At 35.5% G+C, this 24,403-nt stretch overlaps 5 protein-coding genes across 7 annotated transcripts; 4 read left to right on the top strand and 1 right to left on the bottom strand.

The window, feature by feature from the left end:
• Window positions 1-95: 95 nt before the first annotated feature.
• On the top strand, window positions 96-5,678 carry LOC120770521 (cyclic nucleotide-gated cation channel beta-3). The gene is made up of 7 exons (XM_040098063.1): window positions 96-1,354; window positions 2,047-2,662; window positions 2,984-3,133; window positions 3,195-3,279; window positions 3,339-3,428; window positions 3,508-3,762; window positions 4,615-5,678. Exons 1-7 carry the CDS (start codon window positions 408-410, stop codon window positions 5,550-5,552), a joined length of 3,081 nt encoding a protein of 1,026 aa, XP_039953997.1. The 5' UTR covers window positions 96-407; the 3' UTR covers window positions 5,553-5,678.
• A 177-nt stretch (window positions 5,679-5,855) lies between these two features.
• Window positions 5,856-19,932, bottom strand: LOC120770523 (larval cuticle protein A3A). 2 transcript variants are annotated; one of them, XM_040098065.1, is made up of 3 exons: window positions 19,519-19,932; window positions 7,985-8,122; window positions 5,856-6,288 (listed from the first exon to the last, which is right to left on the bottom strand). In XM_040098065.1, the coding sequence occupies exons 1-3, from the start codon at window positions 19,717-19,719 to the stop codon at window positions 6,058-6,060; spliced, it is 570 nt and encodes a 189-aa protein (XP_039953999.1). In that variant the 5' UTR covers window positions 19,720-19,932; the 3' UTR covers window positions 5,856-6,057. The 2 variants fall into 2 exon arrangements, with proteins under 2 accessions (XP_039953999.1, XP_039954000.1); XM_040098066.1 differs by lacking the exon at window positions 19,519-19,932 and adding an exon at window positions 14,587-15,516.
• On the top strand, window positions 11,848-14,466 carry LOC120770524. Of its 2 annotated transcripts, none has more exons than XM_040098067.1 (4): window positions 11,848-11,948; window positions 12,105-12,170; window positions 12,270-12,443; window positions 14,350-14,466. In XM_040098067.1, the coding sequence occupies exons 1-4, from the start codon at window positions 11,888-11,890 to the stop codon at window positions 14,451-14,453; spliced, it is 405 nt and encodes a 134-aa protein (XP_039954001.1). In that variant the 5' UTR covers window positions 11,848-11,887; the 3' UTR covers window positions 14,454-14,466. The 2 variants fall into 2 exon arrangements, with proteins under 2 accessions (XP_039954001.1, XP_039954002.1); XM_040098068.1 differs by having other exon boundaries at window positions 11,850-11,948; window positions 12,273-12,443.
• LOC120770522 (tigger transposable element-derived protein 6-like) lies at window positions 17,027-19,428 on the top strand. Its single transcript, XM_040098064.1, has 2 exons — window positions 17,027-17,591; window positions 17,796-19,428. The coding sequence occupies exons 1-2, from the start codon at window positions 17,491-17,493 to the stop codon at window positions 19,234-19,236; spliced, it is 1,542 nt and encodes a 513-aa protein (XP_039953998.1). The 5' UTR covers window positions 17,027-17,490; the 3' UTR covers window positions 19,237-19,428.
• A 680-nt stretch (window positions 19,933-20,612) lies between the features above and the next one.
• LOC120772301 (death-associated inhibitor of apoptosis 2) lies at window positions 20,613-22,815 on the top strand. Its single transcript, XM_040100810.1, has 4 exons — window positions 20,613-20,734; window positions 20,973-21,412; window positions 21,484-22,193; window positions 22,253-22,815. Exons 1-4 carry the CDS (start codon window positions 20,663-20,665, stop codon window positions 22,339-22,341), a joined length of 1,311 nt encoding a protein of 436 aa, XP_039956744.1. The 5' UTR covers window positions 20,613-20,662; the 3' UTR covers window positions 22,342-22,815.
• Window positions 22,816-24,403: the final 1,588 nt, after the last annotated feature.

The raw sequence follows: 24,403 nt of genomic DNA, 5'->3' as shown, positions 1-24,403 counted from the left end.
CATAAATTTAAACAAAAAACAAAAATTGGAAAAAATTAAAAAAAAATAATTGCAATAAAAATTGGAAAAAATATTTGCCACAAAAATTTAGCAAAAATATATAACAAAAAAATTTAAAAAAATAAACAAAAATAATTTTAAATAAAAATCGTAAAAATGCCTTGAGACGCTGGGCAGCAATGTTGTGGCATTAAAAACACTTTATGTGAAAACCGAGTGAACTATAACAGTATAACGTCACCGAGTCAACTTTACTGTGCAAGCAGTGACCTTTCTAGCGCCAACGTCAACGTCAACGCCACCGCCACCGCCACCCAACCCAGCATATGTCAACCGCATGACATGAGCACAAACAAACAGGCAACATTAAAAACAACAACCATAACAAAAAAGTAACAACTGCAACAATGAACAATAGAAAATGGAATAGCACACGCTATCACTCACCCAGCCAGCAGGAGGCGACTATGCGGCGCAGTCTCGAGGAGATCTCCAAGGATATTAAAGAGATTGAAAATGTCATTACCGCCACAGAAATAGCTGTACGTAATGCTAATAAAGCCGAGCCGTCGCTGAAGCGACGTCGCAGCAAAGCGCTGCCGAATAAGGAAAATAAAACACCGAGTCCCACCGAACGCCAGGCGCATAGCAGCACGCAAAAGTCATCGCCGGTCACTTTCAAAGTGCACTCCTTCAAGCGGCAACGTCAGAAGATGCGCAGTCCACGTCTGACCAATTCGAAACTTTACTTTCGCAATGGACGTATCGGTTGTTTGGAGGCCGATCCGCATGGTTCCAATGTACAGAGCACGCACGCTTTGGTTAAAGATATTTTGAAGTATGTGCATGAGAAACCGCTGGTGAGTCCGGAGAGCGTGCGACGTGTATTGGATGGCACAAAAACGCCGACGCCAAAGTCATCATCAACAACAACAACCACACCAACAACACCGACCACAGTCGAAACGGATGCGGCTGCTGTTGGTCAGGCGCCCGAGCAGGCTTGCGAAGCGGTGGTTTTGCTGCCTGGTGCAGTGCCCGATGAGAATGACGATGATGTTGTTGTTTGTGGTTTAAATGGTTGCTCTAACGCCGTTAGCAATAATGTAAATGTGCCTGACAGCAGCAGTCATCGACGTGGACCAAGTGTGGGCTCCTCAATGACAGAGAATACGACGTCCCAGTCGCAGGCGTTGGTCGATGACGATGAGCAGGATGTGCAAATTTGTTATGACGAATTGCCCGACATATTGAATGATGAGCAGAACTTCGGTCCGGAGTTGGTGAAGAGTGATTTCGCTGCGGTGGAGCCGGAAACGGAAACCGCTACTGATAGGCGTTTTAGCGCGACGAGGTAAGCGGACTGGTGACTTGTGCAAACAACCCTCTTAGAGAGGGACATTGCTGGTTAATTGTTCCCTTAAACTCGTTGGTTTAAACTTCTATTTGGTAGAAATTCAAATACGTTTGCAGTTAGCATAATCCGTCCTGAGCCAGTCGGGTCTTAAGTTCAAATGCGAACGAATCGGTGAACGTAGCACCGTTCGGGTTTGGAAAATTTGCGCGGTTAGCATAATCCGTCCTAGCTAAATGTTCTAACAAGAACGAATCGAGAAAGTAGCGCTGTTCGGATCTCGAAAATCTGAACAATAAGATAATCCGTCTTAGCCAAACGGTTCTTAAGTACAAGTACGAAACAATCGGTGCAACTAGCGCTGCTCCGATTTTATATTATTTAAGAAAGTATTTATGGTCTCTTTAAGAAATCTCAAAGTGTCGGTTATAACAATTTATAGTCTTTACGGTCTTTCAGACTTTACCCCCACTGAATCCGACATGATTTTCCTCAGACAACTCAAAACTTCTTACATTTTCAGGAATCAGAAAACCCCAACCCAAATTGCGCACCGATTAATCCCTCATTACTCTTTCTAAGATCTGAAAGATTAATTTTTTGTAACTAAATTTGTGATACATAAATTTATTTTCTACTCCAACACTTCCTTTAAAACTTTCCATTTCATTATTTCCACTCCCTCTCCGCAGTCTCAACGAGGATGTGCGTGATCAGGTGCGCCATCTGGTGCGTCGCTTTACCGCACGCGCCAATAAAGTGAAGTCCCACATTGAGTTGCCACCCACACCGTCGAGCAGCAACAGCGCCGATGCCAGCACCATCAGCAGCACCGGTGGTTCAGCTTCCCCCGTACGCTCACTCCCAGCAGGTTTGAAATCATTAAGTACAACACGCGAGAATTCGCCCTTCAAAACTAAACTGAAAGACGCCGCCAAGTCATTGAATCGTGGACGTCTCTTCGAAGCTGACACATCGCGTTCGAATGTCTGGATCTGTTCGAGTCTGTGCGGCAGCAACAATGAGGAGAAGACGCTTGATCCGCAGGGTAAAATCTACATATCGTGGTTGTGTGTTGTCTCAATATCGTTCCTCTATAATGCTTGGGTTATCCCCTTACGTTCCACATTTCCATTTCAAACACCGGAGAATACGAACACGTGGTTGATTTGTGATTTCTGTGCGGACATTATCTACCTTTTGGATGTGATATTCTTCAAGCATCGTATAATGTATCTATTCGAAGGATTTTGGGTGAAGAATAAGAATCTTACACGCAAGAATTACATGAGAAAACTCCAATTTAAGGTGAGTTTTAAAGCGTGTGTATTTTTCGTTTTTTTAGGCTTTTATATCCGGCGTTCTCATCTGTCCAAGTGGGATCCTCTTTTGGATCGGCACTTTTATATCCGAAGTTCTCAGCTGTCCAAGTGGAACCTCTTTTGGAACGGCTAACCTAACTATGTAAATAAGCACAGAATATTTTTGCTCCGCCCATTCTTCATCGATTTCCGCATTTTTGTCAACAATTCTCAACCGCTTTATATAATATCTACTTTTATGACTGAGAGCCTTATTAAATCACAATAAAACAGTAAATTTTTATAAATTTATATTTTTAACTTTCAGTTGGACTTGCTCGCCTTACTTCCGCTGGAGCTTTTCTACTTAAAATATGGCACTGGCGCTGTTTATCTGCGTTTTCCACGCCTATTCAAAATACAAAGCTTCTGGGAGGTTTTCAAGCTGTTGGACCGTGTTATATCTTCGCCACATTTCGTATGTGATGTTTTATGTTTTATATACCAGATATTATAACGTCTTCTCCTCTTTTTCTTAGGTACGTGTTGCTAAGACCCTAACCTATATGTTGTATATGATCCACTTAACGGCTTGCGCATACTATGCCTACAGTGACTATCAAGGTAACATAATCCTAACTCAACTAGATCTTTTCATACCATGTACTACTTGCTATCTACAGGTTTAGGCGTAAACCGTTGGGTTTTCAGCGGCAAAGGACATCCCTATGTTCGTTGCTTTGCCTTCGCGACTAAAACAGCGACATCTATAGGTAAGCTTTTGAACTCCGCACATTTTAAAACTATACACAATCTCTATCTATACATATACCATAACTCTCTCGTCTCTAGGTAAAAATCCAAAACCCGAACGGGAAGGCGAATATGTTTTCATGACCGCCGCATGGCTGATGGGTGTATTTGTATTTGCATTGCTGATCGGTCAGATACGCGATATAATTTCCACAGCGACGCGCAATAAAAATGAATATCGGCAATTGGAAGATGAGACCTTGGAGTATATGCGACGTCTGAACTTACCGAGAGAGGTGCAGGGACGTGTAAAAATGTGGTTTAAGTTTACGTGGGAGCAACAACGTACTTTAGGTAGGTAACTTGGGTAAATAAAGCACACTGAAAGCTTATCAGCCGAAAGCTCTCCAAAAGTTTAGAATACAAAAGCTCATCAAAGTGTAAACAAACAATTCTACACTAGTCTAAACAAAGTTCACTAAAAGCTTACTAAAAGTTTAGTTTACAAAAGCTCATCTAAAGCTTCCTCGTTAGCCTATAATTCACTTGAGTAAAAGTTTTGAATGCAAAAGTTTAACAAAATCTTAAAACAAAAGAGCTTCAACACAAGCCTAAACAAACTATAATAAAAGATTAAAAAGTTTAATAAAAGTTTAGTTTACAAAAGCTCAATAACACCTCACAACTTAAAAGCTTCCGCACTAGGCAAAAAAATTCACTAAAAGCTTACTAAAAGCATAGTTTACAAAAGCTCATGAAAAGCTTCCACACCAGGGTAAACAAAATAAATTTTTATGAAAGTTTAGAATCCAAACCTTAAAACGAAAAAAGCTTCCACACTAGTCTAAACGAATTTCACTAAAAGGTTCACATATTTAAGCATACTAGAAGTTTAGTTTAAAAAGCTCAATAAAATCTTAAAACTAAAAAGCTTTGACACTGGGCTAAACTAAATTCACTAAAAGCTCACAAAAAGTTCATCAAAGCTTCCACGCTAGCGTAAACAAAATTAATTTTTATGAAAGTTTAGAACACAAAAGCTCAACAAAAGCTTAAAACAAAAAAAGCTTCCACAATACCTACAACAAATTTCACTGAAAGCTTAACATAAGCAAGTTTACTAAAAGTCAAGTATATAAATGCTCAACAAAAGCTTAAAACGCACAAACTTTCACAATAATCAAAACTTTCTTGCTCCCTCTGCAGATGAAGCCAACATTTTGGACTCATTACCGATCAATCTGAAGACGGACATCGCTATCGCCGTACACATACAGACACTCTCGAAAGTACAACTTTTTGCCGACTGCGAGGAGGCGCTGCTACGTGATTTGGTCTTGAAATTGCGTGCTGTAACCTTTCTGCCCGGCGATTATGTGTGTCGCAAAGGCGAAGTGGGACGCGAAATGTATATTATCAAACTCGGACAAGTGCAAGTGATGGGCGGTCCAAATAGTGACATTGTCTTAGCCACACTCTCCGAGGGTTCAGTCTTCGGCGAAATCAGCTTATTGGGTATAAATGGCGCCGATCGGCGCACAGCCGATGTACGCTCCAAAGGCTATGCCAATCTCTTCGTACTCTCCAAATCCGATTTGAACGAAGTGATCGCCTACTATCCCAACGCACAAGCGATGCTGAAGAAACGGGCACGCGCTCTAATGCGTAAGAATGCGGCACGCGAACGTGAGGAGGAACGTGCCAAAAGCGCGCTGAAAGCCGATGTGGTGATTAGTAACCCGAAAACACCGGAAACACCACCCAAACTCTTGAAGACTGTCATACAGGCATTGCCTTATGAGTCGCCCGCCGTCATGCTGATCACACGCGGCTCTAAGCGTATGCGCAAGAAGAGCAGACCCAATGCGCTGGCAAGCATCGAGGACGAAGAGCATGTGACGGCCGCAAATGAGCAGCGTGCGGGCTTGCTGGGCGCAATAGCCGCTGCGGCGGCCGGTAGGCGTGCCAACTCGCCCGATTTGTTGTCATCCATACAAGATGAGCTTAAGACCAAGCATAGCTTTATCAACTTAACTGATTCACAAAAAGCATTAATCATATCGAAATCCAATAATAGTTTAATGGAGCTGCCACAGGCGAGCCGCGATGAGCCGCAGCCACTGCGTAGCAAAGGAACCGTTTAAGCGTGCCATCTGACGACGAGTATCAATTATGTATGCGACGAGCTTTATAAATATGCATGAAGTAACCATGAAAAAGTCTTACAACAAAAAAAAAAAATAAATAAAATAAAATAAAAAAAACAAAAACAAAGAATGCAATAAATTGTGAAATTTTATTATTGTGACAATTGATGTGCTGAAATTGCGGTGCTTAACAACCGCTTATCTATGCAATGTGACATTGAACCGGTTCTAAACCGTTAATGTAGTGAAACATACATGCAACTACAACAAATGTGCGCTTCAATCAAAGATTTGTGTTTGTAAATTTTTCATTTCGTTTTTATTTGTAACTTCACTGTGACGAAATCACATTAAATTCAAGTTGTATTTAATAAAAAAAATGAAAAAAAAACACGTTGTTTTATGCAACAAGCGAAGCAATGCTAGCATAATTTTTGTTTCAGTCTGTTTTCTTAACTCATAATGCTTATAAAGCGTATGCATTAAATGCTAAGCAGTCGATTTAATTGGTTCGCGCATCCTTGTAGTGCTTCTCGTTGTCGGTTTTGTCCAAACGAATGGAGTATTTGGGTATCAAAGAGCCCTCAACGGTGGCCTCGCCATTCTCATCGAACTGTGGTCCATCGCCGATCTCTTGGGTATCCTCCTTGACCACACGGTAACCATTCTCATCGGCTTCATAGTACACGGTACGCATGACATAACCATCGCGGTACGAGTACATGCCCTTAACCTGAAAGTATGAAGAAAAATAGTTTGTTAACCAGTTCTAAAAAGAGAAGACGTTAATTTTGGCTGCAACGCAGCTGTAATACCCTGCACAGTTGATTTTCTTATAACAAAAAAGTATATGAAGATGATTAGCTTTATTTCGATCGAACAGCTTAGTGCTATAGTGTTTCGATCTGAAAAAAAATATACTGAAATTATGTGAGCGCTAGTCGCGGATATACAGACGGGCTGACAGTCAGACAGACACCTACGGCTAAATCGACTCTGATTATTTGTATATATATAGTATATAATATATTTTACTGTCAGGAGCCCTCTATCAACTCCAGCTTTAGATTTCCTGACAATTGCAATGTCTTCCAAGCCGAGGTTGCAGCCATTAAGGTCGCAGAAGATTTACTGCTCCGAAGTACAGCCTCCTTCAGAGAGGTGACCAGCCACTCCGATGCCAGAGCGGCGATACTAGTCTTAAAATCACAAACAGTGCGTTCAGGGTTGGTCAACCTCGCTATCAATAGCATCAAGTATCTTTGTGATAATTTAGTATAATAATAACAATAGCGGAATCGCAGAAAATTGTAAAGATGATAAGCTAGCAAAGAAAGGCACTCTGGAACCGCTATCGGTGGAATGGACACGGTTCGGTGCTCACATATCCTCTTGTGTTCTACTACTAGATAGCTGGGCTTCACGGAAGCTTGCCCAGCGCTATTCGATATATGTGCTGTGCAAAGGCCTTTAGGCTCAAGAGCGATCGCAGGAGATCTATTGATCTCCTTGCTCTCAGTAAGACTAGTCTCTCCCTAGTTGTTGGGTTCTTAACAGGCCATTGCCCTATTGGCGTCCATTCGGTAAGGTTGGGAATCCATCTACAGAAACTGTATGGAAGAAGATGTGGTGGAAACAACTCAACACTTCCCTCTTGACTATTCTGGGTTTGGGAGGTCAAGACTTAAACACTTGGGAGCGACCTTCAGACATCCTACCGAACTGGCGGGAATGTAAATTAAACGCCTACGCAAATTTTATAAAAAATTTATAAGTTTGAACGTAGGAGCTCCTCTTTTCTTTGGCTTCACAAAGGACATATAGCAGTCCACATGCGATCTCTCTAGATCAGCCATCTAATCTAACATAACCTAACCTAGGGTGTCCGATGTTTCCTTCCGTATTTTATAAAACTTCTTGGCGAATTTCCTTTCCCTTTTTCTTAAGCCTTAAGAGCTTATAAATTGACTTCATTTCTCATCTCAGTCAATAACCTGCGGATCTTCATCTGTCTTTCATATTTTCCTTCCGATCTCAATAAATCAGATTACAACCCAGGCTTATCTCTCGACTTCTTAATGTTACTTCTTCTAAAGTTAAATTAACCCCAATAAATTACTTTATCATTGTCTTTTCCTTTGTAATATACCGCCTTATCTCATCTCATCCCATCTGATCTCATCTCATCTCGTCTCATCTCATTTCATCTCGTCTCATCTCATCTCTTCTCATCTCATCTCATCTCATCTCATCTCATCTCATCCCATCTCATCCCATCTCATCTCATCTCATCCCATCTCATCTCATCTCATCTCATATCATCTCATCCCATCTCATCCCATCTCATCTCACCTAATCTCCTCTCAATATTATCCGGATATTGAAGCCTTTTAAGTCAAACTTTTACTATTATTTGAACAATTTCTTACCTTTGTACCATCACGTGTCTCTTCACGTTGAATGGCGCCGTCGTTTATGTTGTCCTCGATATTTGAGCCATAAGAGTACTGTGCGCTCTCATTTTGGATACGCTCCAATTCGGCCTTCTCCTCAGCCTCCGCTTGGTCCTGCATAGTCAAAGCAAAAAAATAGTGAATGTACGGAAAATAAATAACTTTTTATTGCAAAACTACAACTCCATGTGTGTATGTATGTATGTATGAATGTACAGTTAGTATGTATGTATATATGCTATAAGTGCTTTCATTGCAATGGCACATTCACTCGGCCACAAAAGCGGTGCTTTCGCATACGACCTTGTGACATAAAACCAATGAGACAAGTAAAAAACGATTATCGTCAACAAAAAAGTAAATAAAAGTGAGTGAAGCCGGTGAAACTCAAAGAAATGTAAATATTGAACCTGTTATTAGGCATGAATTGCACAAACTCAGAGATGCTGTTGCTAGTGTTGCAACTGTTTATCTTACAAAATTACTTGAATGTGCTCATATACATACATACATATGCATGTATGTATGTTTGTATGCCTACTTGTGTACTTGTAAAATCATTAAAAAATACACATTTGTTTAACCAGTTTTAGCACGAAGCGCTGTCGATAGCCTTAAGATGTTCGTGCGGGGCTTTAGTGCCCTGCAAATGATTAATACAGCCAATTAGTTATGCATGCTGGTAGATATCTACAGTTTAGTTTTTTAACGGACGTGTTTGTTTTTTGAATCCCGAAATTTTCGGGACCCCGGAAAACAATCACGGAAATATTCAGAAGTACATTTAATATTTTAACAGATGCGTTTCTTTTGTTTTTTTTCTGACAATTTGTTAGCCCCGAAATTTTCGGGATCACGGAAAAAAATTACGAAAATTTTTGGTAGTACATTTAGTATTTTAACGGACGTGTTTACTTTGTGTTTTCTGACAATTTGTGAATCTCGAACATTTCGGGATCTCTAAAAAATTACCGATTTTTTCGGGACTATGTTGAAATCAACAAAAAACTGAAAATATTGTGTTAAGGCAATCTCAAGTGAAAATCCCGACATTTCGGTATCCCGAATATCGATATTAAATGCATTAGTAAGCACTTGCTCGTATAAATGTGTAGATAAGCTTACGTACAATGATCATGTTTGCTGTCATTTGTGAATCCCGAAATTTTCGGGATCCCGGAAAACAATTACGGAATTTTTCGGGATTACGTTAAAATATACAAATACACAGTGAAAATATTGCAGTTAAGACAATCTCAAGTGAAAATCCTGAAATTTCGGGATCCCGAAAATCGATACTAAATGCATTAGTAAGCGTAAGCAGTTCAGATTGCAATGGCCATGTTTGTTGTCGATTTGTGAATCCCGAAATTTTCGGCATCCCGAAAATCGATTATGAAAATATTCAGGACTACGTTAAAATATATAAAAGGCGAAAATATTGTGTTTGAGCAATTTTTACTCAACAATACCGAAATTTCGGGATCCCGAAAATCGATAATATACATATGCATTAGTAAGCACTTGACTTACAGAAGTGTCGGTAAGCTGATGTGCATTTCAAAATGTGTAATTACCCAGCCATTTGCATATTTTTATGTCTCTATGTATTATTGTATGTACATACATATGTATGTATGTATGTATGTATGTAGAAACGAGTACTTTTTATTAATATCCAACTGCGATTTCTTGTTTAATTTTTTACGTGCATGTGCACCGCCATCGTTTAAAACGTGATGTATTATTATGTAAGTATGTATGAATAGGCGCGTATATATGTACATATATACACACATATAAATATGCCACATGATGTCACTCAGAAGGTCGGAGCTCTACACAATATAGATAATATGTCTTCGGATCGGTGGAAAGTTCTCAATTTAATAATTTAACTCAGTATCCAATAAAACTTTTCAGCTAGAATCTGCTTAAGACTGAGAAAACACAAAATGGCAACAGAGCCAGAGCACTTCGGAACTACTAATGTCACCCCATCCTCATCCAGTAATGTCTTCGAAGAGAAAAAATCCAATATAAATAATGGATGTCAGCCTAGTCGACATTTGTACAGGACAAAAAAGTTTCTGATTAAATATTTGTAATTTAGAGTACAAAATGAGCTCCCAGCCTGTCCGATCTCTATGGTTCGATGGGCAAAGTAAACTAACACGTAATGTTACAATTACTTGGAAAGGCCACTTTCGAGTTCAAAACAGTTTCTTACAATTACTAATTATATGTACATACATATTATGTATGTATGTATATACATATCTCACGAAGCGATGCGTCATCGAGATAAGAATATATCTCACTTCAGAATAACCCCGAGCTCTGACCGCAGCCCTCTCTTCAACACTTCGAGTACAACATATCTTTCGTGAGTAATTTTTATCATCTCCTTGAGGAAAAAATAAATATGGAATAAATGAAAATTAGCGCAAAGTGGCTTAGGTATAGACATGACTCTATGACAGAGCATATACCCTTTCCATAAAGAAAAGAGGTTGAAAAATACTTAAGAGTTGTGCTCAGTTTGGGTCAGCAGGGTTAGAGCGATGGTGTTTATGCAATCTTTTTGTTTAATTTCTTACGTTCGAACAGTCTAAAGAAAGGTTGAAAGGAACGAAAACTTCTCCGTACCAAATTACTGAAATTTGAACCGATATGGTCGGAATGAAGTAAGGAAGGCTTCTTTATACCAACGACATGATTTATGACTTTACTTTTTTTTGAAAAAAAATCAGATATTGTTATGGCTCGCTCATTAGATCTCCAGAGCTCAAGAGGAAAACTTTTAGTACAACTTTTACTGAATAACGGTTTAAAGAGAGAGTAAGGCAGGAGAAGAAAATGTCTCAGACGAGTTTTTTTAGCTCAGCAAAACAGCAGCGGTATGCTCAACGCTTGCTGTTTGGGAGTAGAACACTATGGGAGAGTTGAGCAAAACTCTATGAGACAGGCGTCACATTTCAGCTGATATTCTCAAATTTTGCGAACGCTGAGTAATTACGATCAACGGCGTATGAAGGGTATATACATGCATATATACATACATATATACATTGATATTCATGTATTGTATGTAAATAAGCGAAAAAGAACTGGAAACAAGTAATCTTAAAAGTTTGCTGGCGGCAAATTAATAGCGAAAGATGCGTTGTCAACCTCAAAACGTAAACAAGTTTCCAAGAGCGGTGCACGGACGTATGTACATACATAAGTTTTTATTAGGGTGGTTCTAAAAAGTCTCGAATAATTTTTTCGCAAAAGACGCTCAAAATGAAAACAAGTTTCCAAGATCGGTACGTACATACATAAATTTATACTAGGGTGGTTCTAATAAAAAGTCTCGAATAATTTGTTCGCTTGGTACTATGAAAATTAATAGCAAAAGACGCTCAAAACGTAAACCAGCTTCCAACAGCCGTGCAAGGACGAACATAAGTTTATACTAGGGTGGTTCTAAAAAAAATTCGAATAATTTTTCGCGTGGTACTATGAAAATTAACAGCAAAAGATGAAAGATAAGTTCTTAAAGGCTTCTCCTAAACAATTTTTTTGTAGACCTAACCGTTTAAAAGATATTAGTGGTTGTAATTTAATTTTAAAAAAAGTTCAGATTTTTAACCCACCCTAGTGTATACGTACATATGTAATATTCGACACACGTAAATGAATCTGTGTGTACCTTTGTAACTAATTTCTTATTAAGCAAAATAAACGCAAGAAACTTCAAACGAAAACTATGGGCTGGCGGGGGGCGGCAGGCGTTCAACTTCGTAAGTGTTTGCAGAGCACAAACAAACTTATAAACACGGCGTGTGCGCGTCGCTTTTAAGGTAGTTTTCATTTAATAGCGCAGAAGTGAACATGTTTCGCCACAACGGATCGTCAGCATTTAACACCAACAACAGCAATTACCGTCTCTTTGGTAAATGACAATTACACACAGAAATTCATTTGTACACATTGCGATTTCCGATTGCGAAAAAATCAGTCAAGTGTTAATTGAAAAAATTTGCATAAAAATATGAGTGAATATGAATTTTTCATCCTTTTTATTGCTTTTTTGTTGTTTCTCTGACAGGCGGTGCAACTTTCAAAGTGTTGCTGCTGCTGTTGTTGGCGCTGGTGGTAATGAGCAATGCACAAAGTATGTGTTAAATTGTTTTTGTTTGCGCTTCTTTTTCAAAGTGTCAGTTATTGAGTAAACTTCTTGCACTTTTTCGTTTTTGTGTTCATTTTTGTGAAGTAGGTTGTCCCTCGTCCACGAAGGTGCTGAGCTGCACACCGAAGTGCAAACAAGATACGGATTGTAGTGCAATCGGCGGCAAATGTTGCCCGAATTTGTGCAACGAACGCTCGTGCATACAGCGCAACCAATTGGACCAGGGCAATGGCAACTCCAAGGGTGGCGACAAATATTGTGAGTACAATCCCAAATAAATTTATATATAAATGTAAAAATGTTAGTATGAGCAGAAAAATCGGAGAAATTTAATTTTTTCACGAAAAAAAATTGTTTTTTTTTTGCTAAATTAATGAAAAAAATAAATTAAACAGAAATAAACTAAAATTAAAAAAATAAAAATAAATAAAAAATATATACATATCTATTTCATAAATTTATAAAAATTTGTTGTAAAAAAAAATTATTAATAACAGTTACTGAGTGAGTTTTAGATATAAATTATCACTACTTCTTCAAATTTTATATACTTTTTTTTGTCTGATACTGTTTATAATTTAATAGTTTGTGTGGTTAGTATTTTCTCTTTCTGATTTTAGTGTTTTGATTCATTAAAATATTAATAAAAGTGGCACAATATTTTATTTAAAAAACATTATTTAATAACTATTTTTATTTTTTTATTTTAAAGTAATATTTTTTTACCAAAAATTATTTATAAAAAAATATTATTTATTTACAATTTTAATTTTTTCTTTTTAAAATTATATTTTTTTCAAAAACTAGTTTTGTTACACAAAAAAATATTTAATAATTTTTTTTTATAATTTATATTATTTTATTCATTTGCCATACATTTTTTAAGAAAAATTATTAAAAATTTGTTGGGTTATAAAACTTATTTTTTGTAAAAAATTATTATTTATTAGCCATTTTTATCTTTTAAAATAATATTTTTTACCAAAAAAATAAGTTTTATTGCCAAAAAATTAGTAGTTTTCATTGATTATTTACATATTTTATTTCTTTAATAATTTTTTTGTTTTTTTCTTTAACTAAAAATTTTAACCTCCAATTATTAAAAAAAAATTACAAGACATCCTACATTTTTTAAGTAAATATTTAATATAATTCGAAAATGATTTTTTTAATTGTTTTACCAAATAGTATTATTTTTTATAAGAAAAAAATTAATATTATTAAAAAATGCTTGAAAATGTTTAAATTTTTTTGCTTTTTATTTGACATTATTATAAAATTTAACAGGGCATCCTACATTTTTTGAGAAAACTATTTAAATAAATCAAAAATGCCAGGCATTTTTTAAATTTTTTTAAATATTTTAAATATTTTTTTTATCAAAAAATAAGTTCCATTATCACAAAAATGTATTTCGTAACTATTTTAATTTAATTTTTTAATAAAAAAATCTCTTGTTAACCAAAAACTACTCTTTTTTAACCAAAGACAATACTTTCTCAATTTTTTAAGAAAAATATTTAATATAATTGAAATGGTGACAAATTTTTTACCAACCAATATTATTTTAATTTTTATACCCAAAAGTTTTAGTAACAAAAAAAATATTTTACCTAATTTAATTTTTTTACCAAAAAAAGTTTTTATTTTTAGTTTTTTTTATCAAAAACAAAATTTTAACATTTTAATCAAAAAATATAATTTTTTATAAAATCTATTCAGCCAAGAATTACACTTTTTAAACAAAACCAAATATTTTTTGTTGAACATTGTAAAAAAAATGACAATGTTCAATTTTTTGAGAAAAAATAGGAAAATTTTACTAACGAATATTATTTTTATGTTTTAATAAAAAATATTTTCTTGTGAAATATTGTTTACCAATCAATGATATTTTTATTTCCAAAAAAACATTATTTATCTAATTTATTTTTTTTTTACCAAAAAATGTATTTACTTTTTAATTTTTTACCAAAAAAAATATTTTAACTTTTTTAATAAATTTAAAAAATTTAAAATTTATTTTACTATCTATTTTTCGTAAGTTTGCTTAGTGTTTTAAAGAAAACTTTTTTATTTCACTAAAAAACTCTAGCAAAGATTTTTCACCTAATAACATGTGTACATATGTACATAAAAAGTAATTTTTATTTAACAATTGCAGCCAGCGGCAACTCCGGCGCCTACTGTGGCAACACTAAATGCAGCCCCTATGAGAAATGCGAAATGGATCGCTCGACAAAACGTCAAAAGTGTGTCAGAACTTAAGCGGCACAGCGAGTCACAAGGAATACGTAGCTTTCTAGCATACTACATAAAATATTTTTTTCCTTTACAAGTAATTTTTTGTACATACATACACACAAGCATGAATTTTTGAATAAAAATATTTGGCACTTACAATGGGAGCCGCAACGGCGATTTGTACTAAGAGACAGGCAACCAAAATAAATTTCAACATTTTGAATTTCGAATGTTTTTCTACTTTCACACAAAACTTTTCTGTTACAAAATGCACTTATTTGTTTATTTTTATTATGGATTTGTACGTTTGGCTGCGACGCGTGTTTACAGACTAACCACTGGCTGCAGTCATCTTAAGCTTTTATAGTCAAGTATGACATGTTACGTACCTTTGTCTATACAAACATACATATGTATATACGTATGTAGTGTATATGCAAGGTATGTTTACATATTTAGGTGGCGCACACACCTCAGCATCACCACATTCAAGGGCCATGCCAAATGTTTGTTGGTTATGTGAAGCAGATTGCTAGATTGCTGCTGTCGCCAGTAGCCAAAGTGACGTGGAGCGGTTTTTGGGATCTGGATACAAATACTACGTTCGTATGCGTTGTTGTTGTTGCTGTGCGGTGATGAACTGCTGTTGTGCGCAAGCTTGCCGGTCGTCAGGCTAGTATTTTCTTACCGCAATTTGCGGATATTTCTCTGTGTGTGTGTCGGTATGTGTGTACACGCATTAAGCTCTTCTTTAACGCCTGTGTCGTCTTTCCAGACTAACCTACTTTTTGGGTATTTTTTCTCTTTTCTTGCTGCTTCTACTTAGCACCTTTCTGTCTTTAAACTTTGACTGGTATATAACGATATTACGCAACGGCACACAAATACACACAAAGACATAAATTTTATACACAAGTTTAATTGCTCAAGTTATACCCGTTATAAGCGTTAAATTGCTGATGTTAAGAACGAAACATAAATAATTTTCCATTGTCAACACAATAAACTCTACCTTTGACCATTTTAAAACGGAAATTATTTACCGTGCATTAACGACGCCGCCGAAATGTTTTCGAAAATGACAAAAACCACATTTACGGTTAATGACAGTGTCAAAATGTAAGAACTAATTTGTTGTTGTTTTCACTTTTCTTTTTTTAAAGTATATTTTTCTATACGTTCTCCATATGTGTTAGTAAAAGAACACGTTTCAGGTTATAACGCAAGCAGCTAGAAATTTTTTCGGTCTGAAATGCGGAAAGTTAGTATAAAATTTCTTATTTATATAAGTGTAAAATTATGCAAATAATCACCTTACTAATTATGAAAGTATTTTAAGAACTTTTATTGCCTGTTTAAAAAATTAAAAAAAAAGTTAAAAAAATTTGAATATATTATTTTTTTATTCACCAATAACTTCAATCAGCTTTCGCCAAATTTTGGCTGTTATTTTTTGAAAAATGCGGCCCATTTGTCACTCCTATAAAGAAGAAGGCTATCAAAAACTTTACTTAAGCACAGTTCTAAGGTTTTTTATTTTCACACAAGTCTATTTTTGTGAGGTTTTATTAGAAAACTGGTAAAAATTATCAAATTGGATTAAAAAAAAAACACGAAGCACAAAGCAATCTATGCACATACCTAACTTTGGGAGTGGTAATGAAGATTGCACACTCTTTTGTTTGTAATATTTTTGAAATTGGTTGTTTCAGCTTTCAAAAACAAACACGCATACACACTACCACATGAACACTTGTCCCTAATTTTGACACGAGGTTAAGTCTATTTGCGTTTTGTAAGTCAATGTTAGTGATTAGTACACAAAAAAAGCAAACTTTTGTCATTTACGCGCAGGCGTGTTTGTATGTATCACTCGTGCATTCAGCTTATTCATATCTTTCATTATTAATATTGAAAAAGTTGTGCAATTTTTCAAATTCGTATACGAAGCCAATGCCCGTTAGCTTTAAAATTAGCATATAAAGACATACAAATGTGCTTATAAAGACATAAACTTTCCTCAAGGTCGAGATTAATCGGGCATATGTGCATGTGTAAGTGCATATGAGGATATGTTGTATGTGTGCGTGTTTGCTATTTCATCAACGCAGCTAAGCCATTCCTGTTTTTAGTTGACCCAACTCTGCAGGTGGTTTTTTACCTGTACGCTTGTGCAGATATACTTATTTGTAAGAGTATCTGCGCAGTCGTATTAATTTAAATCTCACATACTTATATGCATATAGTTTGTGCATCTTCATTTTACTGATTTGTTGTCGCTCGAGTTGTATTAAGAAGAAGAGTAATAAATAAATTAAATTTCAACAAGTGATGGCTCAATGATGGCCGGTTTTACCGGCTTTAAAACACCGTATGTGGGTTTTGCTGGTTTTTTGCTTATACTACAAAAAATGAAGAAAAGTAAATGTAAGGTTACAAATCTTACAAAATTATGTGCATAAATCAGTTGGGCAGGAACAAGGAAATGCTTATGCGATTACATGTGAACATAACTCTAAATGTGAGGATAAATATTACTTGTATTTTCTCGTTCATTATCTATTAGTAAAGGATGTTAAATCAAGTATTGTTATATATACAGAGAAACCTCTCCTAACGGACACCTCTATTAGACGGACACCTCCCTTGGGCGGACATTTTTTCATGCACCAAGTTTTAAGTACAATTTTCAGAACAAATCGCCCTCCCTTAGGCGGACACTCTCTTGGCCGGACGCGGACAGTTCATTGCTACAAAGTTGGACGAAACCCCTCTACTAAGCGGACACGAAGCTCTTATCGACGGACATTGACTTCTGTTTTCATAACAAATCAATCAAAAACCTCTCTTGGGCGGACGCGAACCCCTCGTAAGCGGACAAAATATGAGAATGTGTGTATGGCGTATGTATAAATAACAGATTATAACAAATGGAAAAAGGGGACTCCCCGAATTCAATTAGGCTGTTCACGGTAAGGTGGTTATCCTTTTTTTTTGCGCATGCTTAGGTTTTTTGTTCAGTGAATTGCGTTTAGTGATTGTGTAAACATTTGTGTACATAATGCGTAAGATGGCGAGGTCAAACCTGAGTTTAAAAGAAAAAATTGAATTAATCAACGTTAGTGAGGAAAACAATTTGTCTGTCCGCGCATTGGCCGAAAGGTAAGTTTTAATATTAAAATCGTGCAAAAATTATTTAAAATTTTTTTTTTGTGTATACAATTTTTTTTAAATCAAACACAATCGTTTAGTACTACAAAATTGAGTATTATTTTCCTGTTTCACATATTTTTGCAACATAATTATAAACACACTGAGTTCCTGTTGGAATACGTTATTGAAAATGTGCCCAATTTTTGTTATCAGGTTCAAAATTGGAAAAACGCAGGCTGCGCTGGTTATTAAAAATAAAGAAGAAATTCGAACAAAATGGATGTCTGGGAGCAATGTCGAATCAAAAAGGTCATTCATGAAAATCGATGGAAAAAAAGTTGATGAAATGTGTTTAGACTGGTTCAATAAGGCACGAAGCCAAAACATTCCAATATCTGGACCAATAATCCAAGAAAAGGCAAGAGAAATTGCCCGAAAGCTGGGGATTAAAGATTTTGTGGCTTCTAACGGTTGGCTACAAAAATGGCGAAGCCGTCATAATATAACATTCAAATACATTTGTGGTGAAAGTGCTGCTGTTGATATGCAAGATGTGCAGCAATTTTTAGATAAACTACCATCATTTCTGATTGGTTATAGCCCTAGGGATGTCTACAATGCGGACGAGACAGGCCTTTTTTTCAGAGCTTTGCCAAACAAAACATTGGCTCTTAAAAATGAAGTATGCCGTGGAGGTAAACTATCGAAAGAAAGGTTGACTGTCTTGCTTTGTGCAAATATGGCAGGGGAAAAAGAAAAACCCCTTGTCATAGGGAAAGCTGCACGACCGAGAGCGTTTGCATCAATAGATTTAAAAAAGCTTCCAGTAAATTGGCAGTCCAATAAGAAAGCATGGATGACGCGTGAAGTGATGACACAGTGGTTGAAAGAAATCGACAAAAAAATGGAGTTGGAAAACAGAAAAGTACTTTTGTTTTTAGACAACGCAGCATCCCACCCTCGAGATATAAGTTTGAAAAATGTTAAAATACTATTTCTGCCTAGTAACACCACTTCAGTTTGCCAGCCTTTGGATCAAGGAATTATTCAAAATTTTAAAATTCACTACCGAAACTCTCAGGTTAAAAATATTTTGGTAAGCATTGAGACTGGTTCGCCAAAAAAAAATATAAACGTTTTAGAGGCAATACATTTCATAAAAGAAGCCTGGACAAATGTTCAACCGCAAACCATAAAAAATTGCTTCCAAAAGGCAGGATTTGACAAAAATAGAAATCTGGCTCCTGAATTCGATCCCGAAGATGACTTGCCGTTATCAACGCTGGCTTCGATTTTTGAATTATCAAAAGCCCTTGGAGAGTGTACTCATTCAAATCCGGATGACTTTGTCCAAATAGATAATAATGCATGGACCGAAAGCTCAGACTTCGAGTTAGACGTTATAATTGACGAAACCATAGAAACTATTGACGATAATAGTACTGATAACGAGAGTACTACCGAAGAAAGAAATGAAATTTTCTCAAACGAAACCGCATTGACTGCCGTTTCAAATTTAAAAAGATTTTGTAGCGACGACCTTATTGCATTCGGATTGTTGCAAAATTTGGAAAGCCATCTGCAAAACAATTTTCTTTTAAAAAAGCAAAAAAACTTAAGCCAGTCTACAATTACCCAGTTTTTCAAGCAATGAATTTAATATTTATATTTTTTATATATTACAACATGAAATTTATATGAATTTTTGAAGTACATAATACATACATAAATTCCTGTTTGAACAATGTTATATGAATTGTTTTGCATTTAAATCTGAAAGTGGTGAGTATTAAGGACATAATAAAATTAAAAATTTATAAAATAGCTACCCACTCCATTGAGCGGACACCTCTCATGGGCGGACAAAAGTTGACTGACGGTGAGTGTCCGCCCAAGGGAGTTTTCACTGTAAATATAAACCAAATGTGTTACTTACCTGTAGGTAGTCCAACGAGGGCATATAAACATGAATGCAGGAGCGATAAATGTTTCTACAGCTTTCTAGAGCCAATTTAAGTACGTATATATGTATATAATGCAGAAGCGATATACATATGTTTTTACGGCTTTCTATAGCAAAATAAGCACTTACATATGTATGTACATATATAGAGCACTTGGCAGAGTTCAAATACATTTGAGGTTATGATTGCCGAAAAGTTGCTAAATTCTTTAGGCTACCTTAAATTATATATATTTTACTAGCATATCACGCTATTAAGATGCCAGTCTGCAAGCTTTAACGCCATCAAGCTCAACGTCACAGCAACAAATTTATTGAGCAACTGAATCAGCGTCTTGCACACGGGCACTTCCGCATACGCCGTTTATTGGTAAAACGATAAATACATACAAATCAAACTAAATGTTTAATTTCACAAACACAATTTACTCTTCACTTAGCACTTATTTTGAAATTATAACTTTCATTATAAACAAACAAATTTATTAATACACAAAAATAAATTTACTGCTTACATTCTTTTGATGAAATTACGAAATTTGAACAGGCGGAAATAGTGTTGCCAGAGAATAATTTGAGGCAATAAATATTTTGAGTATGCTTTTAAAATGTTTTGTTTTTTTGCACACAAATATAATTCCATATGCATATATATGATATATGTATATATATTTCTTTTGAACTCCAACCAAATAATATTGTTTTTATCTTTGCAGCGTAATTTTTGATTTTGAAGCAAGTTAAGTTTTAATAAAAAGGGAAATATTTCCGCACAACAAAGCAGCATTGTTTCGGTGTAAATATTTTGTGTCTTTAATGCAGTGGTTACTGACTAAACCGATTATTTGTTTAGCTCTATAAATGTATTCATCGCTAAGCAAATTATATAAAATTATATTTACGAATTAAATTCTACTTATCTATAATAAAAAATTACTGGATCACTTTAAGTAAAAAACTTGTAAAAAATATTTTTGTCTGCTGTGTAAAAGGAAGTATTCGGTTATTAAGTGCTTCAGCATGAAGTACTTCAATACTACTCAGGAATTCCACATCACTACTCCGAAAAGTTGATTTTGGTTTTAGAAAAGTAAAATATTTATCATTTGACTTGAAAATGGAAGAATCTGTTGAGGAATGTGATTATTTAGTGGAGGCCAATCGTTTGGCTACTTTTAAAAATTGGCCTGTGAGTAGCTATCGTGTGCTGTGCGCCGCCTACATATTTATAGATAAAGAAGCGTATCATTTGTGTTGAAATACAAATTTGTGTACTATATTTAGTTTACTCATTGTTGTAAATATATACATTTTTGTATGTTTGTTTTTCTAATGAAGTGCGCAGTGTTTGTTGTAATGTGTAGATATTTTCAACTTCAAATATAAATACTGAATTAATATTTACGTTTTTGTGCTTCTTAACCTAGAATCCGAATATTTCACCGCAATCACTGGCCAAAGCAGGTTTCTACTATTTAAATCGTTCTGATCAAGTAAAATGTGCATGGTGCAAGGGCATAATAGCTATGTGGGAGGAACAAGACGATGCATTTGAGGAGCATAAACGTTTCTTTCCCAACTGTCCACGCGTGCAATTAGGTCCACTTATAGAAATGGCGAGCGATGGCCTACGTGATTTGGGCATACAACAAATTTCTACACCGAAAAAGCCAAAATTTTCCTCATTGGATTCACGACTACGCACATATGTCAATTGGCCCATACCTGATATACAGAAACCCGATGCACTCGCACAAGCTGGGCTCTACTATCAAAATGTCGAAGATCAAGTGCGTTGTTTTCACTGTAATATAGGTTTGCGTTCATGGCAACGCGAAGATGATCCTTGGTTCGAGCATGCAAAGTGGTGAGTAGTTACTAGCTAACTAAATATATAGGAGAACATATATTTGATAGTATTATTTAAATTTGCTATAGGTTTCCTCAGTGCCAATTCGTGCGTCTCGTTAAAGGGGCGAACTACATACAGCATGTACAGGATCTGACGCGACAATCAGGTCATCAACCACACAACGAAATTTCCATTGATGAAGCCATGATGACAGCACCCGTACTGCAGGCGCTCGAAATCGGCATTGATGGTGGCTCAATACGAAATGCCACACAGCGGCAATTATTAGCTTGCGGGCGTCCATATGAAACAGTCGAAGATTTAATTAAAGCGGTATTCGGTGATCCTGACGATGCTGAACCAATCGCAAATGGTCAGTGCACGGAAGGCGTTAGTGCTTCATTGGCAGGCGATGTTTCACGTTTAATAAATATGCTAGATGAAGCCGGCGTGGGTAGTAATTGTGGTGAAAGTCATAATAACGCTAACAATAGTACGACAACGTTAGAGCAAAGTAATGTAGAAAATCAAGTATATGGTAGTGCGTGGAATGGACCGAGTTGTTCGGCGGCGGTAACCAATGCCTTGCAAATGAAAAACACTGGTGATAACACAGAAACAGCAGCTAAAACAGATAAAGCCGATGATGCGTGCACAAACAAAGTAGCTAGCGAACAAACGCTCAATAGAACCTTATCACTGGAAGAAGAAAATCGTAAACTGAAGGATGCACGGTTATGTAAAGTGTGTCTGGATGAAGAAGTCGGTGTAGTGTTTTTGCCGTGTGGACATTTAGGTGCGTACGCTGCATTTAGCTGTTAATATTTAATTGTTTAATTCCTTTATCATTTACAGTTACATGCGTGCAATGCGCACCCGGCGTTGGTCAGTGTCCCATGTGTCGTGCCGACATTAAAGGTTTTGTACGCACTTACCTATCGTAAATAGCTGAACATTCTTCACTATTTATTTCCTCTCAAAATGTGTTATATTAATTTATTATACGGTAGTTGCTATTAAATTTGCTTTAGTACATACATACACATATACTTATATAAATGTTATGCTAGTTTGGAATGGTAAAGTAAATATAAATAATGATTTTACAAATATATACACACATAAATATATATACACTTTATATATATCGATATATAGATAAAGTTAAACACTAGTAGCTTTTTACTTATCATTGAACGACAAACTAAAAATTTTGTTTGTATGATAAACCTATCTACCTTGCAATAAAATCAAATCATGTATTTTATCTGTTATGTTTTTCGACTTTTAAAAAGTCAAATTGATACCAGTTCTCATGAATATCGAATGTAATTTATCGAAATATTGTGTTTTTTCTTTAGTGTAGTATTATTGTATGTGAAAATAAAAATGGTTATGCAATAAATAAATTATTTAAACATTTGTTGTGTTAATTATTAGATTTGTAATGTTAAGCGCCTGAATATAGGCAATTTTCACGAAAACTCACCACAGTTCTGGTGAGTAACAGTACGGAGTTCTGCGCGAAAAAAGGAATAAAATACAGCCTTTTGATCGATCAAGCACTTTAAATTTTCATTTGGACTTGAAATGCTAAGCGCCTAAAGGTAGGCAACTTTCATGGAAACTCACCGCAGTTCTGAGTTAGTGTAAGGAGTTCTACGCGAAAAAATCTATGAAATGCCGTCTTTTGATCAACCAGGGATTTCAAATTTTATTTGGATTTGAAATGTTGAGCGCCTAAATGTAGCCAACTTTCACGAAAAATCGTCGTTGTCAGTTGCAGCAGGGAGTTCTATGCGAATAAGCTAAGGACGTACGCGAGCTGGATAGGACGGAGTTATTTGTTTGAAAAATTATTTATTTTAAATAAAAAAAAATTGCGAAAAAACGGATCATGAGGAAATAATTTTTTTTAATTTCGTATTTCTTCTATTATAGAAATTTTATAAATTTGCAATTTTTTAATTTTATTATTTTTTTTTTAATATTTTACGAAAAAATGCATCAAAAAAAAAATTTTTAATTTTGAATTGTTTTTATTTATTTTTGAAAATTTTCGTTAAATTTTGTAAATTTTTGATTTTTTTCACTTCAAAAAATTTTTTCATTTTGAATTGTTTTTTTAAATTTATTTTTGGAAATTTTCGTTAAATTTTTTGCCTTTTTTTCATTTAAAAAGTTTTTTTTAGTATTTTTTCTTAATTTTCACTTTTCAAATTTTTTTTTGTTTTATAAATAAATGTTTTACGAAAAAACGGATTATGAGGTATTGAAATTTTGTATAAATTCATTTTAATTTTTTTTATTGATATTTGGAAATTTTCGTTAAATTTTGTAAATTTGAATTTTTCACTTAAACACTAACACCAACAAAAACGACATGCGATTTTTTTTTATTCACATAAGGCACCTCTGTATAAGTTTTGAAGCAAATCGGAAAAGTGGCCGCTACAACAACAACAACCAAAACAACCACAATACTTTTCTTTTATAGAAGCAGCTAACAGCCACCTTCCCGCGAGATTACAGTATAACTGTTAAATCACATCACAGCTAACAGACAGCTTCCCGCGAGATTACATTATGACTGTTAAATCACATCACATCGCGGTGCGAGCGTCACCTAAGCACTGACCAGGCATCGTGCCTGCATTTCTTTTATAGAAGCAGCTAACAGCCAGCTTCTCATTGGGGGTGTTTTTTTACGGGACCAGTTCCATACCCAACACACAAGGAAGGGATGTTGCTTTTTCACTTTAACTCGCCTTCAAACAGATCTGTTTTGGGTACCCAGAAGATACTTGGTAAGCTACTTGAGCCATATGTAAAAGCATCGTTTTTGGCCACCCCCAAGTGAATGGCGCTCAACAAACTTTCCTCATTTGGATGAACTTTTACACATGGTTCCATCCTCCAACCTCCTTTGGGCTACGGAGGCAGTTAATACATATGTATTTAAGCATTTGATCTCGACATGGTAAAGTTTTTTTCCAACCGTTACGC

This window comes from Bactrocera tryoni, chromosome 3 (assembly GCF_016617805.1).
Source record: "Bactrocera tryoni isolate S06 chromosome 3, CSIRO_BtryS06_freeze2, whole genome shotgun sequence".
NCBI classification, from domain to species: Eukaryota; Metazoa; Arthropoda; class Insecta; order Diptera; family Tephritidae; genus Bactrocera; species Bactrocera tryoni.
This window is presented reverse-complemented; position numbering and strand designations above follow the sequence as displayed.